Here is an 18,115-nt window from a genome sequence, read left to right as displayed (position 1 = left end):
TGTTAGGTAAGCACTCTACATATCTGAAATACATCCCAGCCCTAAGTCTCAGTCTTTAGATAACCCTGTGCCCATGGACAGTGAACTTCACCAGTGCTTCTGAAATTTGTCCCTAAGCCCTTAACTAGAACAAGATGTCTGGAAGGGTCTAGAGCAGTGGTTCTCAACCTTCCCAATGCTGTGATCCTTTAACACAACTCCTCATGTTGTGTTGACCCCCTACCATAACATTATTTTCATTGCTACTTCATATTGTAATGTTGCTGTTAGGAATTATAATGTAAATATCTGATATTCAGGATATCTGAATATGACCCCTATGAGGTCATGACCCACAGATTGGGAACCAGTGATCTAGAGTTAAGTATCACCCTTTCTTCAGTTCATTAATGCTATTTTAAAACTCCAGAAGGGTCTAATAAAATAGTTTTTCCTGTAGGTAGGTCTTGTTAAGAATAGAATGTTCTGGCATTTCAAACTTCAAAACTGTTCCTCTCCCACTGTAAAGCAGAAAGAGGTTGTTGTTTTGTTTTGTTTTGTTTTGTTTTGTTTTATTTTTCTTATATTCATTGTGAGGACCTAGTAGAGCTCCCTGCCGTGGAATAATGCTTTTGTACACTGGTTTAATAAAACGCTGATTGGCCAGTAGCCAGGCAGATAGGTGGGATAAGCAGACAAGGAGAATTCTGGGAAGAGGAAAATCGAGTCAGGAGACACCAGGGAGCAGCATGTAATGGTATACAGGTAAAACCACAGAACACATGGCAACATATAGATTAACAGAAATGGGTAGAGTTTAAGTATAAGAGCTAGTCAATAGTGAGCCCAAGCTAATGGCCAAGCAGTTTTAATTAATATAATCTGTGTGTTTACTTGGGTCTGAGCAGCTGCAGGACTGCAAGGACACAGGAGCTGGACAGGACCAGGAAAACTTCAGCTACAAATGGCATCCAACGTGGGGCAAGAGTTTCCACCTAAAATCTGAGAGAGCTTGAGAAGAGATTACAAATGTAGCTAAGAGTACCTTCCTAGTTCATGTTGCTCATAGTGGGCCTAGTTACAATGATGTGTTCCCTGGCTGTGCCAGGTTCACAGCATGCAGGGTGGAGCTACAGCATGGTGGATTCCCACACAGAGGTTTCTACAAGCCGTGCAACATGGTGCATGGTGGATATAGCTTTTGCTACTAAAAAAAAAATGGTTTCTGGGCTACACACTGTTTTAATGGAGGCATAGACCCACTGCTTCCCACAGTTCGTGGTGAGCCTGGTTCCCAGAGCTAGTGGTAAACATAGTTCTGCCATGTTGGGAAGCTGAGGTGGGTGGAGCCAGCAGCCAAAGCTGCCATTTCAGTCCTATAATGCTGGGGTTTAAAACAATAGATTCACAATATGGCAGATTCAGATGGAATAAGACTTTAAATGGTTTACAGTGTGTGTAAAAATGTACCTAGGTTTGGGAGAAGAAAATGAATATAGATAGTTATATAAAGAAATAGTTTTAAAAAATAAAATCTTTAAAAAGACAGTAAAGGCATAAAAAAATAAGCCACATAAGATGGATATTACACAAAGAATCTGGATTGTGTTGTCTTTGATATTTTTAACTGCAGAAAGAAATTTGTAAAGTCTGCTAAATTAAGCCATTGTATATATGTTTGGAGATTTTAACTCAGTGGTGGTTTATCCATACTGAGCCTCCAATAATTCAGTTTGTTTCCCTACCCTGGCACTAGTTCCCATGAGGGTTTCTTCTCATGGCATTCAGATTCTAGATATGACTTGTTCTATTCAGTGTCTCTGTCTCTAATTTGAGGAGTTGTTTGCTGAATCATCTCAGTGCTCAGAAGACAATAAGAAGAGTTCTTAAGACAGGCATGGTGGGACATGCCTTTAATCCCAGAACTTGGGAGGCAGAGACAGATGGATCTATATTTTAAAAGCCAGCAAGCTCCAGGCCACCAAAGCTACAGGCAAACCTGGTCTACATAGCAATTTCTAGGCCAAACAAGGCTGTGAAGGAGGATACTGTATCAAAAAAATAAGCAAAAAAGAGTTGTTTGTTTTCGATTTGTTCAGCTTCCTACTCATTGTCAAGATGCACGGGAGATGTTTTCATATGCAGAAAGTAGAAATGTTATCTTGGTTTATGCAGTTACTTTTCTTCTATAATATTAGTGATACTAGTTTTTTTTAATTTACCTTTTAACAAAATTTTTGTATAGGCAGTTATCTGTTCAAGGCAATTAGTTCTATATTTGATCATTACAGTGCTCTTATCACTTGCTCCATTTCAGTGAAAGTAAAATGGGTGGTACTTGCACATAGTTACATTTGGTTTGGAAAATGTGAGCCATAATGAAGATACTTGTGTATTGAAATCCTGTTTCATTTATGAAAGCAAGACTTTGTGGTTTTGTGTTCATCTTTCACTACCATGGACAACTAAAACTGACCTACAATTCCTTACCAAACAGCTTTTATACACATTAATTTAAAGTACCGTGTTTTCATAGCACTCAGATGTACCATAAAAACATCTAGGTACAAAGTTTAACATTTTCCATTTTCCTTTGACTGTTTAGCCTTAGTATCACAGGCAGAAGCTCTGAAGGAGGAAAATGACAGCCTCCGTTGGCAGCTAGATGCCTACCGGAATGAGGTAGAACTGCTCAAGCAAGAACAAGGCAAAGCCCACCGGGAAGATGACCCAAACAAGGAACAGCAGCTGAAACTTCTGCAACAAGCCCTTCAAGGGATGCAACAGGTATGGACAGTTGGTTCTCCTGTGCAATTTCAAAGGATAGCAGCAGCTCTTCGTTTGCCAAGAGGTGTGCTAAAGCAAAAAGTTGAGAAGTTACTTCAGACTATAGATATTGATGGCAATCTTTATGAAAACCCTCAATTACTTGCATATGATAAAATGCTGATCAGTAAGTATTAAAACAACAAAATATAGTCTTTAAGAAGAAACAACAAACATCTCACTCTTGATTTTCATGGAAATGGGGACCTTGTACTATCAGTGCTTTGAGATTGTAATACCAGTTTGTTTTTTTATTTTACTTTCACAGTCATTTATATGAATTTAAAAGCACATAATTCCAAGTATAAAAATTAAAGTAGAGGGATGGAGAGACATGACTTCACAACTAAGAGTGCTTGCTACTCTTGCAGAGGATTAGTATTTGGTTCCTATCACCCACACTGGACAACTAACAACCGCTTATATGTTCAGCTTTATGGTATCTGATGATCTCTTTTGGCCTTCATGGATGCATGTATAACAAAAAATAAAATGGCAGTCAGGATGTAAAAACAAACAAACAAATAAATAAATGGAATGCACACTAAAGATTAATTTGAATTAAAAGAAAAAAATAATTAAATCCAATAGAAACCGCATTCAAATGAAACCTCATGAATAATAACCTCATGGTCAATATCTCAAAGTTTGATGTAGCCATCACTACAGTGAGCCTCCTATTTAAAAGCTATCAACACCTTCTTTGATTAGAGTAAAGAACTAGTGCTTCTGAGAAAGGATATGGTCATACTCTATCATGAAAATCTACCAACCATCTTTCGTACATTTTCAGTTTTGCAGTACATTTCAACTCTGTGCCTTGAAATTATCTAGGGCAAACTAATTGCTGGTTGGAAACTATAAATGATGAACAGGGAGTCCCTTCTGGCAGTGGCATCGCTGTGTTATTACTTCTGTCACCATTGTCTTCCTGTGTGACAAGTATTATCACATTAATATTTCACCTTTCCCATTAGCAAAATGTGTGAAGTAATGCTTACCTTCCTTTTATTGTCACCACAGAGTTTAATTAGAATACATAAATTATATCAAAATGTGTCCCTGTAGCTACCCTTCAGAAGGCTTTGACAACATGCATTGATCCTTGTTTTTTAGCTGATGGCCTTTTGCAAGTCTGAATATAAGACCTTGGGAACATTTTTATCATTGTTTCTCTCTTCTTACGTTGCTTTTGAAACCATTACACATAAAAACAGTTCAGTCACTTAACATGCAAAGATCTCAGCAAGAGGTCTCTACCTCCAAAAAATTAATTTCATTCATTTTTGATTATTTTTTCCATTGGGAAAATAGTATTATAACAAATGAACAACATTTCCCATTTTATCTCCAAATATTTGTAGTAAATATTGATTTAGGTAATGGAGTTTCAATCAGGGTTACCTGGTTTTAAATCTAACTCTGCTAATTCATATCTGAATGGCCTTAGGAAAGGTCACATGAATTGTTGCACATGAGTCCCTTAGCACAATGCTTACTTAGTACATACTGGGAATTTGATAAATAGTATTTGTATCATTACTGATATCAAAAAATCCAGTTCCTTGGCTACTAATATAAAAGGTAACATATGTGAAATTTGAATTCATGACTATCTTACCTACACAAGTCAAATTTAGTGTGCCAGATGACTTCACAAAAATGTTTTGCAACATAATTCATGTCTCCACAATAATTAAGATGCAGTTTGTCAGTATTAACTGCATGCTGTGCTTCCCTATGGCCAGGACAGAGAAGAAGCTAAATGATTGTGTTTATTAGTTTCTCTGGTTCTTTATAAAATATAAACAAGTTCAGAAGAAATATCTAAGAACCAGATTTTCTTTTTTTTTAAATGGGTCAACATAATTCTTTATTTTTTAAAATTTATTTTATAATTTAATTTAATTTTACATATCAGCCACAGATTCCCCTGTCCTCCCTCTTCCAGCCTCCCCCCTTCCCTCCCCCAGCCTACCCCTCATTCCCATCTCCTTCAGGGCAAGGACTCCCCTGGGGATTCAGCTCTGCCTGGTAGATTCAATGGAGGCAGGTCCAGTCCCCTCCTCCCTTCGCCCAGGCTGAGCAGAGTGTCCCTGCATAGGCCCCAGGTTCCAAACAGCCAGCTCATGCACTAAGGACAGGTCCTGGTCCCATTGCCTGGGGGCCTCCCAAAACGTTCAAGTTAATCAACTGGCTCACTTATCCAGAGGGCCTGATCCAGTTGGGGGCTCCTTAGCTATTGGTTCATAGTTCATGTGTTTCTAGTACTTTGGCTATATCTTGATTTTCCAAAGATTCTTTTGCTCTATGTGGAAAAAGTACTATTTGTAGATGGGGAAGTGGGGCTAGTCTACCTGATACCTAACCTCAGCAAGGGATTGTGCATGAAATGTGTAGCCTAAATGAATGATGTCATTATCTATAATCTTTCATGAAGCATCTGCTCAAAGTCCAAGAGGAATACAAAAAGAAAGAAGCTGAACTTGAAAAACTCAAAGATGACAAGTTACAGGTGGAAAAAATGTTGGAAAATCTCCAAGATAAGGTACATGAGTCTTGCCTCAATCTTTCCCTTCCCCACCCCCACCCTTCAGTGATAATGAAAATACCCTAGAAGTTTCTGAAAACACTGCTGGTTGGGAATTCAAAGTCCCTGTCAGTGGTAGTTCTTGTATCAAGGGCTCTGGTTCGAAGTACTTAGCATTTCTAAAGGTTCTGGTTTACATACATTCTAACTGTCAAGTTCCTCCATCTTCTTTGTTGAAGAAGATCATAATATACACTTCTTCCTCGCTTCATCTTCTCACACCAATAACAAGAGAGAAAGCCCATGTGTTCTTGTTTGCTTCCTTATTGCTGTGATAAACATTATGACCAAAAACAACTTGGAGAAGGGTCTGTTTTCCTTTACAGCTTACAGTCCATCATGGAAGGAAGTCACAGCGGGAAGTCAAGACAGGAACCTGGAGTTAGGAACTGTAGCAGAGACCATAGGGAAATGTTTCTACAACACTAGGACCAACTCCCAAGAAAAAGTGCCCTACAAACTGTCCTACAGGGCAATATGATAGAGGCAATTTCTCATTTGAAGTTCCATCTTCCCAGATGAGCATACCTTTAACTGAACATTTTATTAAAGCAGAAATACAGCTAGAAAGAATTAACACTTCTTTACACCTACTGTATGTGATCATGAGCAGCCACAGGTCAGAGTAACAGCCAACACCAAGTCAGGCTTAGTGGTACACACCGGAATCCCAAAGCTTAAGAAATGGAGGCAGGGACATCAGGAGTTAAATGTCATCCTTACCTACATAGCAAGTTAGGAGCCAGCCTGGTGTACATGAGACCCTGTCTCAAACAAACAAACAAAAATAGCCAACACCAAAATGGGGGAAGCCTTGTAAAGAAACAAGGAGACACAGTTTTCTAAAGTCAGATAATAGCAAACAAGAAGGGAAGGTGAAACTTAATAGTGAGAGCCTGCTGCATAAAGAACACGGTGAAGACACCTGGGAGAGTCTATTTACCATTTGGATATGTCTGTGTGTCACCCAAGCATCAGGTGTGTCCCTTTTAGATGTATAAAGTCTCCTGATGTCTGTGTGTCATACCTCTCCAGTCTCATATGCCTCAGTACTCAGCTGAAGTTATACTCTAGCAAAAACATGACTCATTAACTAGAACTCCCTGCTGTGGTTATTTGAGAAGGAAGAGAAAACATTGGGGCTTGGACCAAAAGTCCAACATCAGCAATGGTACAGTTCTGCAAGAGCTCTGCTGATGATCTTCTTTGCGCAGCTCAGGAAGGCAGAGCACATACAGGCCCTGGGCGTGTTTACCGGTATGGGAATGTGCCCCAGAGAGCCATTAGGAACTGGCAACCTTGGTGTAGTTGAAACAAATGATTGAAAATGTTTTCTTTCAGAGGCTATTTGCTATATGCTTTTAATTCTTCCACATCATAAAATCAACTCACTTTCCACTTTTGTGGGTGCTATTAAAGAAATGAGCACAATCCCAGAGAAATTCATTTATCAAGCATTTAATTGAAAAGTGCCAAAACTCCTGTACTTTCAGACTTTCTAAACTGTCCCAGAGCTGCAACATAGCTCTATTTCTCTTCCTGTATAAAATGCACTGTGCAGCCAGAAGACCCTAGATAGACAAGGGGCTACGGTGCTGCTATCATGCTTCCCATCACTATTTGGATTGCCATTGCAAATTGACTTAAGCACATTTTTAGTATAGACTGCTTTCTGCTTTGTGAAGAGTTTTGTTTAAAGAAACGAGAGGTCAGGTGGCACAGAAGAAACTTGTCATATTGTGCTTAATGACAAGTGTTTCTCCTCTCACAAATACCACAAAATGACAGCTAAAGAAGACAAGAAAGAGCCAACTGATAATCAGAAAACAGTGGGTCAGATTTTTTTCCTGTCATTTCAAGCAAAGCTTCTGTTAGAAAAAATCATGGCAGATCATTACAAACTCTGTTCTCTGTGAAGCTGATTTGTGACCAAATATTTCCACCTGAAACAATTAGTTTAGGAAGCAAAAGACCATCACATTAGACTACAAAAATAATTTCAGGTTGAAAGGCAAGCAGTAAGTTTTGGTTATGAGGGCTCTGTTTGTTGCTTTTCTTTGGGTTTCTTGACAGTAAACCACACTATGAGCTATTTGCAGTATTTTGAAATATAACAGTGTGACTTACATCTATTATACTGGTGGAAAGAACTACCTCCTTGAATCTGCTAGTGAAGTTCAAGAAAATAAATGCCAACATGATAAATTTGAAATCAGACTCAGTTAAGGAACTGAATTTAGCCATTCAGGATGGCTAAGACTTCTCAGAAAATCTTAATATCTTAAATCAAACTCAATCTGTTAAGTGCCCACACTTAAGAAATGGCTTACTGGCTCACTTAAGGTTGTAAGGGACTTAGAAGCAGATGTAAAGCCCCTACCTTAGAAATAAGCCAGTGCTTTAAATCAGATGTGGCATAAAACAGATGTCTTAAAGCATACATAGACCATTCACTTCTTCCAAGGCGGTATCTAGCAAGCTTTGAAGACACTTTCAAGAACACAGAAGTGCAGCCCTGCTGAGAGCTTGTGGAGGGGAGGAAGTGACTGAGTATCTGACTCAACCAGGATTTGCCCCCACCCCCTGCCAGCCCTAGCACTTCTCTTTACTACAGTAAAAGACCGAAACAGTGAGATTGCTGCAGGAACTCTTTTATTCCTTCCTCTGAAAGCTCTTTCTTCATCTATACCATGTAGAACAGTGTTTTTCCACACTCAAAGCTAGAAAGATCCACAAACATTGTAGGAACACTTTTCAGATTCAGTGCCTGCCAGGTATGGATTTCACCTGAATATCTCATAAAACCAAACTGCTAGACTCAGAAAAAGTTTCCACAACAAAGAAGGCAACTGACAGTTGATACTTTTATTCAGGGTCATTTCTGACTATAAAGCCAGAAATATTTTAACTGATAACAGAGAAGAGAAACAGAGGCTATAGTCTATAGGTAAAGGTTCTAATTTCTAGTCCAAAAGCCAGCGCTGATGCCTAAGTAGACTGGGTATTTCACAGATTTTCTGTTCAGATGTGGGACTTACCATAGGCAGAGTATGGATCTAATGTTGAGAGAGAGAGAGAGAGAGAGAGAGAGAGAGAGAGAGAGAGAGAGAGAGAGAATGAGTAGATATAACCTGATGTGAAATGCTAACTCTGCCATTTCTATTTCCTAACAATGCAATCATAGCAAACTTACCCAATTTATCCATTCCTTGTTTTCCTCATCTGTGTGATGGAGATAATACGTATTTAACAATATCTACTATGTAATACATGAAAGTGTTGAGTCTCCTTCCCAAGACTACTTGTTTAGAGCTAAGAATAATGAAGCCAGAAAACACAACTTGTGAAAATAAATGTTTACAACGTTCTGCATTTTGAAGTCACATAAAGATATTTTGGAACCAGTGAGATGGCTCAGCTGGTAATGGTACTTGCTGCCAAGCCTGAAATAAGTGAGTTCAGTTCCCAGGACCTACATGTGTACCATGGTGTACACACACACACACACACACACACACACACACACACACACACACACCAAATAAATGTTTTTAAAGGATAGCTTGGTTGCTTGCATTATCTGTGGTGTTTTTGTAATTTGTATTTTCAGTAATCCAAATCAGACTATGTTGTGTTGTTTTGATGGTACTGTGATGGTTTTGTGGACCTGTTGCTGGGCACACAAACCTGTCATCCCAGCTACTCAGAAAGCTGAGGTTGAAGGATCTTGTATCTGGGAGTTTCAGGACAGACTGGGCAACATAGTGAGAATGTATCTCTCATCTTTTAATAAAAGTTATCTGTTGTGAAATTAATTGAAACCAACTCTTTGGCCACATAAGGTGAACTGACCCAGGAAGCATGTTATTCCCACAGGAAAACTGTGCTTCTAGACTGTGTGCATCAAGCCAGGAAAGTGACCACCCTCTTGAGAAGACCATGGCCGGCAGTCCTATCAAATCTGAACGGGAAGCACTGCTAGTGGGTAAGGAAGCCAACACACACAAAACCCATAAGGTGTACAGAAAGACAGGAGGGATATTTAGGATTAGTGTCTGCTGAGCAGTTTGAAGTGTGGTGGTGCAGGAACTCAGAGTTCGAAAGGTGATAGGGAAAGAGCAAGGAAATTTTCCATAAAGATTCTAAGAGCAGCTCCAAGGCACTTCTGGCTCCTTTTTGCCACTGTCTTGTTCAGTGGGTCAGTGTCAGCACTATACTAAGAGTGGGTCAAAAGGAGAAACACACTGTAGTTTTTTAATCTCTCTACAAGGAGAGAGGGCCCTTTCCCATGCATTCAGAAGGCTGGTACAGACACTGCCGAGTTTCCCCAGATCAGCCTCCATAGCAAGTGTCTGCCTTTCAAGTTCTGTGCTATTGGCTGAGCCATTTTTATTCAGGACACTTCTGACACCAAATGAAGTGATGTTTGTTTTTAATTTCTTGACACAGCATATGTTCTTTCCATCACCACTTTTCCAACTTTCCAACACCAAGTATGTATTTGACCACTTTATTCACTTCAATTTGGATGTCAACTAGCTGAAGTTAGATTACACAGGTTTAAAGACTCAGTCTCACAAATCAGCAGACCCCAAAATGTGTTGGTCAACACTGCTTTACAAAAATAAAAGGCTTATGTGGGTGGACAGTTTTAGAGTTCCACTCCATGATTGGTTGGCACTGTTGGTGCTTTGGGGCCTGCCATAAAGCAGCACATTGTAATTGAAACATGTGGCAAAATCATTTACCTCATGGCCAGGATAAATAACAGATAAGAGAGCGAGGGGCTCTAAGAACCCACAGCCCTTTCAAAAAGCATGGTTTGAACCTGTCCACTGGGCTCTTAAAGGTTCTGCCACAGGATGGGGTCTTACCCTTTATCGCATGAGCCTTTGGGTATCATTCTAGATCCAGACTATAAGTTACACACTGGCTGCAAAGTCAGGAACTTCCCAATACCTCACCAACCAGCTTCTCTAATGTGTTAGAACAACTCACAGAACTCTGAGAAGTACTTGACTTAACTATTGCCAACATGTTGGAGAGCAGCAGTTCTCAACCTGTGGGTCACAGCCCCTTTAGGAGTGGAATTGGAAAACACAGATACTTACACTGTGATTCATAACAGTAGCAAAACTACAGTTAGGAAGTAACAATGAAAATAATTTTATGGTTGGGAATCACTACATGAGGACCATATTAAGGGATTGCAGCATTTAAGAAGGTTGAAAACCGCTGGTGTAGAGGGTGAAACCCAGGAATGGAGAGATGCATAGGACAAGAAAGTAAGAGGAAAGAAGTCAAGCTTCTGTATCCTTTGTGGGCTTGCTGTGCTGCCTTCCCAGCATTTTTATGTGTTTCCCAGTTGGGAACCTGTCTGATATCCATCATGTCTTTATGGAGGTTTCATTATGTATGTGTGCTTTGGGGATAGGGAACCTCTAAGCTCCATACTTTAGTTACACCTTAGCCTTCCTGTTGTGTTGGCTGGTCCCCACCACGAAGCTAGTAAAGGGCTCCCAGCCAAAAATCAGTACTATCACAAGAAGATGTCTAACTAGGCTAGCAGCGTATACCTGTAATCTTAGCACTCAGAAGACAGAGTCAGGGGGATTGCAAATTCAAGGCCAGTCTCAGAAAACAAATTACACTGAGGCCAGCAAGGTGACTCAGCAGGTAAAGGAACCTTCTGCCAAGCTTTACTACCTGAATTTAATCCCAGAGACTTACATGATAGAGAGAACTGACTCTTGCAAGTTGTCTGTGGCCTCCATTTACATACTACAGCTCAGCCCACACATGCATGTGCACGCACAAAAGTAAATAAATAAAATGAATAAATGTGCAATTAAATGGATTTTTTAAGAATCTGTGTACCAAGAACTGGGAGAAAAATTACTTATTTTGTCATTATATCACATTGATAAATGACTCAGGAAATTGTCAATAATGTGTTAGACTCTAGTGTACTCTGATACAGTAAATGCTAGAATTGCTCTTACTACCTAAAAAAAATTCCCAATTTTACAATTAAAGAATGGGGCAGCCAGCCAGGCACACGTTTTTAATCCCAACACTTGGGAGGCAGAGGCAGGCGAACCTCTGTGAGTCCAGCCTAGTCTACAGAGCTAGTTCCAGGATAGCTAGAGCTGTTACTCAGAGAAACCCTGTCTTGAAAAAAAAAAAAAAAAAAAGAATGGGGCAGCCATAGCTGCCCATCTTGATGCCTATATCTGTTTGCTGAGATTCAGCCCCTCCATCTGCAAATTGAACAAGCTATTACTTACCTCACAGGTCGATTCCAAGTATTAGTATGACACCTATCCCAGATCAGTTCACATAGGACAATAGTCAGCCCTCAGTACAAGGAAAGCAGCTTGCACTTCCAGTACTAGTCACAAATGCTTGTTGACTTCATGGTCCATTTGGGAACAAATGGAAAATTGGGATTCAAATTATATGGTCCTCTAGCAGTGGCTGGTTAATCCAAGATTCCTTCTAGGAAGTGAGATGCAACCCATCCTCCAAAGCCATCCATGCTGACTGACTTCTATATATTTTGAAGTTATATCTTCTTTGGTAATGAATGTTATACTCTGATATAAGGTTTTGATATGTTAATAAAGATGCACAAGAGGATCTGCCATTGAGACTTCAAGAAAAGAACACAACTTTTTAATATTTTTCAGCTCAAAAGTTTTTAAGCAATTGTCATGGTGACAGAGAAATATTGGGGAAACAGGAACTTCTCTATAAATTGATATCCCTAGAGAAAAAAAAAAGATTCCTTCAAATGACTACCTATTGTTTTGCTTTTTAAAGAATGTGGTCTTTAACTGATGGAGAAATCTGCTTTTTAAATAAGTTCTTTGAGTGTGAACTCACAAAAACTGATTACTGTTTTTAAACCTCTGAACTTATTTCTTAGCATTTGATACTTTTCCTCAGCCATGACATTTAGACTTTCATTGAATATGGACTTTTTTCCTCAGAACTGAAGTTTTTCAACTCAAATCAAGCTTAGAAATTCAATTTACCTGGTCAGTTAAGAATAAAGTAATGATAAAAGTAATAGTATCCCTTTTGAACAGATTTTGTGACTCTGATTCCTCCCAGATTCTCTCAGCCCACCCTTCGCCATCTAATATTTGGAAGGTTTTCATAAAAAATAATTGAATTTCAAGCTATAATTTAAACTTGTGATATTCTTTGTGAGCCTCTGAAAGGACAGAAAAGTTGTACTTTCTAAATCAAATCAATGTCCACTCATATTTCCTGGTCATTTTCAGGAAGCTCAATTCTAGAAGATCTGATAAAAGAAAATGAATTCACAAGCATTTCAAAAATGAATCTCTACAATTTTTGAACAATTTTTCTAGTTGTTGCCAGCTAAGTGTTAGAACAATTAACATGACATCTGTAAGAAGGAAGACAGTGCTTGCAGCTGCCTTTCACCCCAGAATTAGGCCTAGTAGAAATCTCCCAGGCACCCCTGAAAGCTGGAAAGGGCCCTCCACACACAATGGCAGTGAGCACTCATGTCAGCATGTAGGAAATGTTTGGCATTTCTTTCTAGAGCAACTCACAAAATAAAACCCTGATAAGATCAGCAGATTCTTCTGTGGGAGGAGCTAAGTTAATATGGCAAAGTGAGTCATTTGTGGTTCCCACAAAATATTCTTAATTCCGAAGAGCATGAAGTCTTATTTAATGACTGCCAAAACACCCATCATAATCTAAATTCATCTGAATTCTAGAATTCAGATTGTTCCCAGTGATGACAAGTGATGGGAGAGAGCTCACATGCCAGCTTCACTCTGAGTGACTTAGCACAGTGAAAAGCAGTGAGTGGTAAGAACCACTGAGTTCACATACCTGCTGACACTTCGTCTTGTTGTTCTCACCTGTGAAATGGGGGTTGACAGTGCCTATGCCACAGGGTTATTATAAAGATTAAATAAATAAAATATATGCAAACTTAAAATACTGCCTAATGTATGTATAGTGTACGTATGTGCGTTTTGCCTGTATGAGTTCGTTCACTGTGGAATCTCAAGGCATTTCATGCTGAAGTGTAATAACCCCTGAGGCATTGTCTCCACAGGGATCATCTCCACATTCCTTCATGTTCACCCATTTGGAGCGAGCATTGAATACATCTGTTCCTACTTGCACCGTCTGGATAATAAGGTAGGTGGGAAACTCAAATGGAGACAGAGGATGAAGGCTTCTTTCTGTGTAGGTGGCCTTACTCTCTTAGAGCATAAACAGTCCTTATGGCTCTAAGCAAGTTTCCCTTACTTCCAGTCTCATTGTGTTTTAATGTATAATATCCCTCTTAGAAATAGTATGACATTCTGTCCTAGTTTGCCTAAAACCGAGAAATTTCCTGAGACTTGAAACTTTTGGTGCTAAAACCAAGGAAATCCCATTCAAACTAAAATTAATTGGCTGGACTACTTCTAATATACATCTTAGAAGATTCTAGCTTCCTTTTCTTGATTTCCATACAAGATACCAAATAGCCAGCAAAGTAGCCAATACTTTCTCTCTTAACCATTGTATTTGTCCTGGGCCTCCAGCCATCAGCAAATTGTGATTTATAAAATTGGAAGTCTTACCCCTCTCCCCATCACTATTACCATTATGTGCTATGAAATATTCCAGGAAGGTGTAAAACCGATGGGACAATGTTCTGAGGGCTTCTGGATTGTCCATTGGGTAGCTACTCCTAGCTGATCTGTGGGCCATTTATCTGCATGTTATCCTCAAAGGAGGAGCGCACAGATCACATGAAGTGAGGGGACGTGTTAATTCTCTAGCTACTCAAGAGTACCCCATAGCAGCAGGTGCAGACTCTCAACTCCTTCTTGCAACAAATAAGCACATGATATGGTTTTTTTCAGAAGCAACATTTAGTTAAGATTCCCTGTAGATTGTGTCACTATTTCACCAAACTGGACCTCCTGGGAAGTGCTATTGAGTATGGGTTCCTGACATTATGTTGTCCAAAATGTTAAACTAGAGAAGCCTTTGTCCCCTTAGCAACACTGGCCATTTGGGAACCTAATTGTCCTAAGCATATTCCAACTTCAGGGATACACTGTCTTCTATGGCCTTTGTGTTAGTTCTAGATTGCATTACCTCCTTATTTCCCTCTAGGAAGTAATTCTAAACTGCAGCCATATACCTTTCACTTGGCAGTAAAAGGGATGATGGAACAGCAGTATCAGGACCATATGCTCAGTTTCAGCAGCAGGATATTGAACTATATGTCAGTAAAATTTATCTCATTTTTTTAATTTTTAAAAATAATACATGTTGTCTTTGAGTGCAAACTATATAGAAACATAGTGAAGAAAAAGTAAAATTTCCTATAGTCTTAACTCAAGTATAATCACTGTTAAGTTTATCCTGTAATTTGAAACCATTTTCCATATCTACACTGTATCTATCTATATATATAGCATATAGCTAGATCTGCTATCTAGTCACGTTTTGAAATGGGAGTTCTACTCTCTGTAGTACCCTATAGTGTGCTTCTTTCACTTAAGTGGATCTGGTTAATCAGAAGCACTGTGAGAAGGGCACAGCTTCACTCCTGGCCCAGGACCAGCTCCAGTCCAGCAGCTTCCTGCCAGAATACTGTCAAGATCTCCCAGCAAGGGCTTTAAAGGATACTTAAGTTCTGTGTGGCGGTAACTCCATGCTTCTTTAAGGGTTCCCCTGGTGGTCATCAGCTCCCTGTACCCTGGCTCACAATTAAGAAGGTCACTGTGAATGAAAAAAATGACTATGCGAAGAGAGGCGCTTGAGGAATCCACAGACTTGTTTTTGTATGGAGGGGGTGGGGAGGTGGGGGGATGTTGGGGAAAAGAAAGAAATGATGCATCGAAGTAGAAAGAGAGAGCATTCTTCACTCTTATTACTCTTTCTTTGTGGGCTTGATGCATATGTGGAGAATTCTACTCCACTGCAGGCATTTCTGCCTGTCCCTCCAAAAAAGACTTTGTACCTTCAGTGGGCTGGACACACATCCCCATCACTGAGCTACTCTCATTCAGTTGGCTACATGCCAAACTTCTCCATGCAGCTCATACCAGCTCTTGGCAAAAGCAGTTCAGTGGGCTGTGTCTGGTGGTCCCAGCAGATGAACACACAAATGCACAAGACCAGATAGATTACCCTGCCACCGCCCTCAGCACACACACATCAGCGGATGACCAGGGATGGGAAGCTGGTTCTGATTGGAGGATGTCCTCTCTGTCTCACAGATCTGCACCAGTGATGTGGAATGTCTGATGAGTAGACTCCAGCATACCTTCAGACAGGAAATGACCGGAGTTGGAGCCAGCCTAGAGAAGCGGTGGAAATTCTGCGGTTTTGAGGGCTTGAAGCTGACCTGAATCTCCACCTAGCAATTTGGGATCCTAAACATAAATGTGTGCTGGACAAGCTTAGAACATGACTTTGTATCTCAGTGGTTTTCAAGTGGACGTTGTTTTCAATTTGTCAGTTCATTCCTGAATATCTTTCAAGTTAAAATAAGGATCCTAGAACAGCACCTCAAGCTACAGGTCCTAAAAAGAAATTGCCTCAAACCTCAAGTGCTGTAACTTCCTCCTATTTCTGGCAATTGGTTGTCTTTTCTTATAAGTAGTATCAAGAAATTCCTGAGGCTAAAAAGTATTTGGAATGTTTTCAGTGTCTGTACTACTGTTGTAGACTTTGTATGTTTTCAACACTGTTAACTGAAATGTTTTGATGATTTGTGTGTGGTTTGTGTTTCTAGATTTCTCTTCACATGTTGCTACTTGTAAAAAGGAATAAGAGGAGTGTTAGGAACTCCCTGCAACTGCCATTGTCTTTCCAGTAAATGAATAATCCATCAGTGTCTTCTCCAAGGTGCTTCACCAGTTCACCTTTAACAAACAAGCATGAACTGTGGCTTTTTGTAAAAGTACTATGAACCAAAAGTGACAAACGTTCCAAAGTTATTTTCTCTAATAGATAAAAGGTCTATTTCAGAATTTTAAAGCAAGAAATCTAGATGTATTCAAAGAAAGTCTCCAGTGCAACTATTGTGTTTGTGCTTTTAAGAACTACTTGTAAATAGTCTGCTTTTAAAAGAGGGCATGTTTAGTTTTCTATGAATTAAAATCAGCCAGGCGTGCGCACATGTGCACATATTGGCAGAAGGGATTTATTTTAATAGTCCTTCCCCTCTGGCCTTCTTACAGTCTGTTGGTTCCTTTCTTCCTACTGTTAGTGTGTTGAATTGCAAACTATGTACTGCTGTAAATACTGTTTACTTCATGCTGACTGTTTGTAAAGAACCGATTTGAATATTGAACGTAATGAACTAATGAATAAATAACAGGCGGGGTGTGTAAGGCTTCCTGCACATATGTCAACTCCCCTCAGAATGCTGACTGATACGGATAGCTCTGGTTCAGTTGTGCCCATCTGTACATTGCGATGGCCTCGCCAAGTTTAAGTGGACCATTCAAGAAGTCCTGCTTGATAGGAAAAGAAAACGGCAGAATTTGAGGCTGTTATCCTGAGGTAGAGATGGTCTTTGTTATTTTTGTGGTAGTAATGGTGGTACTTCTAATTACACAAGCATGGCCTCCCTTGAGTTCACTAGAAGGTAAGAGAATACACTGAGTGAGCATAGGCAATGAGAGGATTGCCTGAAAATACTTTGCAAATGAGATGTGAGTAGTGTTCAAAGATGTATTTTTAAAATACAAATATTCCGTTTTATACCTCAGCTTTGTGTTACGTTTTGAATGGCTTACTTCCTACTGTTAGGGTTGGCGTTCAAAACAGAGCTCCACTCCGATATCGGGTCACAAATGAAGCTTTACTTTAACACGAGCTCGTGGGGCACCAGCGCGAGGACTAGCTGGTGACCCCGAGTTTGAGGCTCACAGGCCTTTTATGAGGCAGTTCTACCAGGGCAGGGGAGTGGGGTCACCCCGAGTGCAGACACCTGGACGCCAGATGTCTCTGCGGTCTTTCTAAGAGTCTGGGTAGGTAAACGAATTCCAAGCTTATCTAGCAAGGGGTTATTTGGCAAGCATTCTTCCCAAGCAATTTATCTTGCAAACATAGTCCCAGGGGTTATTTGGCAAGCATCCTGTTAGCACAGCATGGTGGGCTAACTTTTCTGATATGGGGTGTGGGGGCAGAGTGCAGTATTTCCCACTGAATCTGCAATTAGCAGAGCTAGTGGGGGGGCCTTGTTTCCCTTACAATGGCATTTCATTCCTCCCTTTCTCTTGTGCCAGCCTTTAATCCTAAAGGCCACTGCCAGATACCGGCTGGTATCGTTGTCTCAGGACCATCATCTTAACCTCATTTACCTGGGATCATACAAAAGCCAAGATTCGATGGAGGATACATGGTCCAATCATGAGGATAAGAATTAATACAATAAGTGGTCCTGTGAGGGCTGACAATAATGTAGTTAGCCATGGGGATTGATTATACCATCCCTTATTACATCCGTATTTTTTAAATTATATTTACAAGTTTCTTTTCCATCCTGACAGACAGCTGGCGATCTAGGGTTTCTAGGGTCAGTTGTAGGGATATCCCAGTCATCTGACCCTGCTGCTAGCTGGCAGAGGTCCGGGTGCAAGTCAGGCCATCAGCCCCACAGTGGGTGCTGATTAGAGGTAATTTTTTATACAATTTTCCCTTGGCCTGATATAA

At 40.0% G+C, this 18,115-nt stretch overlaps 1 protein-coding gene across 1 annotated transcript in view; it reads left to right on the top strand.

Annotated features, from left to right (window-relative positions):
- The window catches only part of Enox2 (ecto-NOX disulfide-thiol exchanger 2), an 80,558-nt gene extending 63,409 nt beyond the window's left edge, over window positions 1-17,149 (top strand). Inside the window, exons 8-12 of the mRNA XM_036174691.1 lie at window positions 2,585-2,766; window positions 5,246-5,353; window positions 9,272-9,380; window positions 13,500-13,585; window positions 15,670-17,149. Of these exons, the coding sequence (XP_036030584.1) occupies window positions 2,585-2,766; window positions 5,246-5,353; window positions 9,272-9,380; window positions 13,500-13,585; window positions 15,670-15,801 (617 nt within the window). The 3' untranslated portion in view covers window positions 15,802-17,149. The remainder of the gene's footprint in view (window positions 1-2,584; window positions 2,767-5,245; window positions 5,354-9,271; window positions 9,381-13,499; window positions 13,586-15,669) is intronic.
- The last annotated feature ends 966 nt before the right edge of the window (window positions 17,150-18,115 follow it).

This window comes from Onychomys torridus, chromosome X, assembly GCF_903995425.1.
Source record: "Onychomys torridus chromosome X, mOncTor1.1, whole genome shotgun sequence".
NCBI classification, from domain to species: Eukaryota; Metazoa; Chordata; class Mammalia; order Rodentia; family Cricetidae; genus Onychomys; species Onychomys torridus.
Note: the sequence above shows the minus strand (reverse complement) of the source record. Positions and strands in the feature narration are given on the sequence as shown.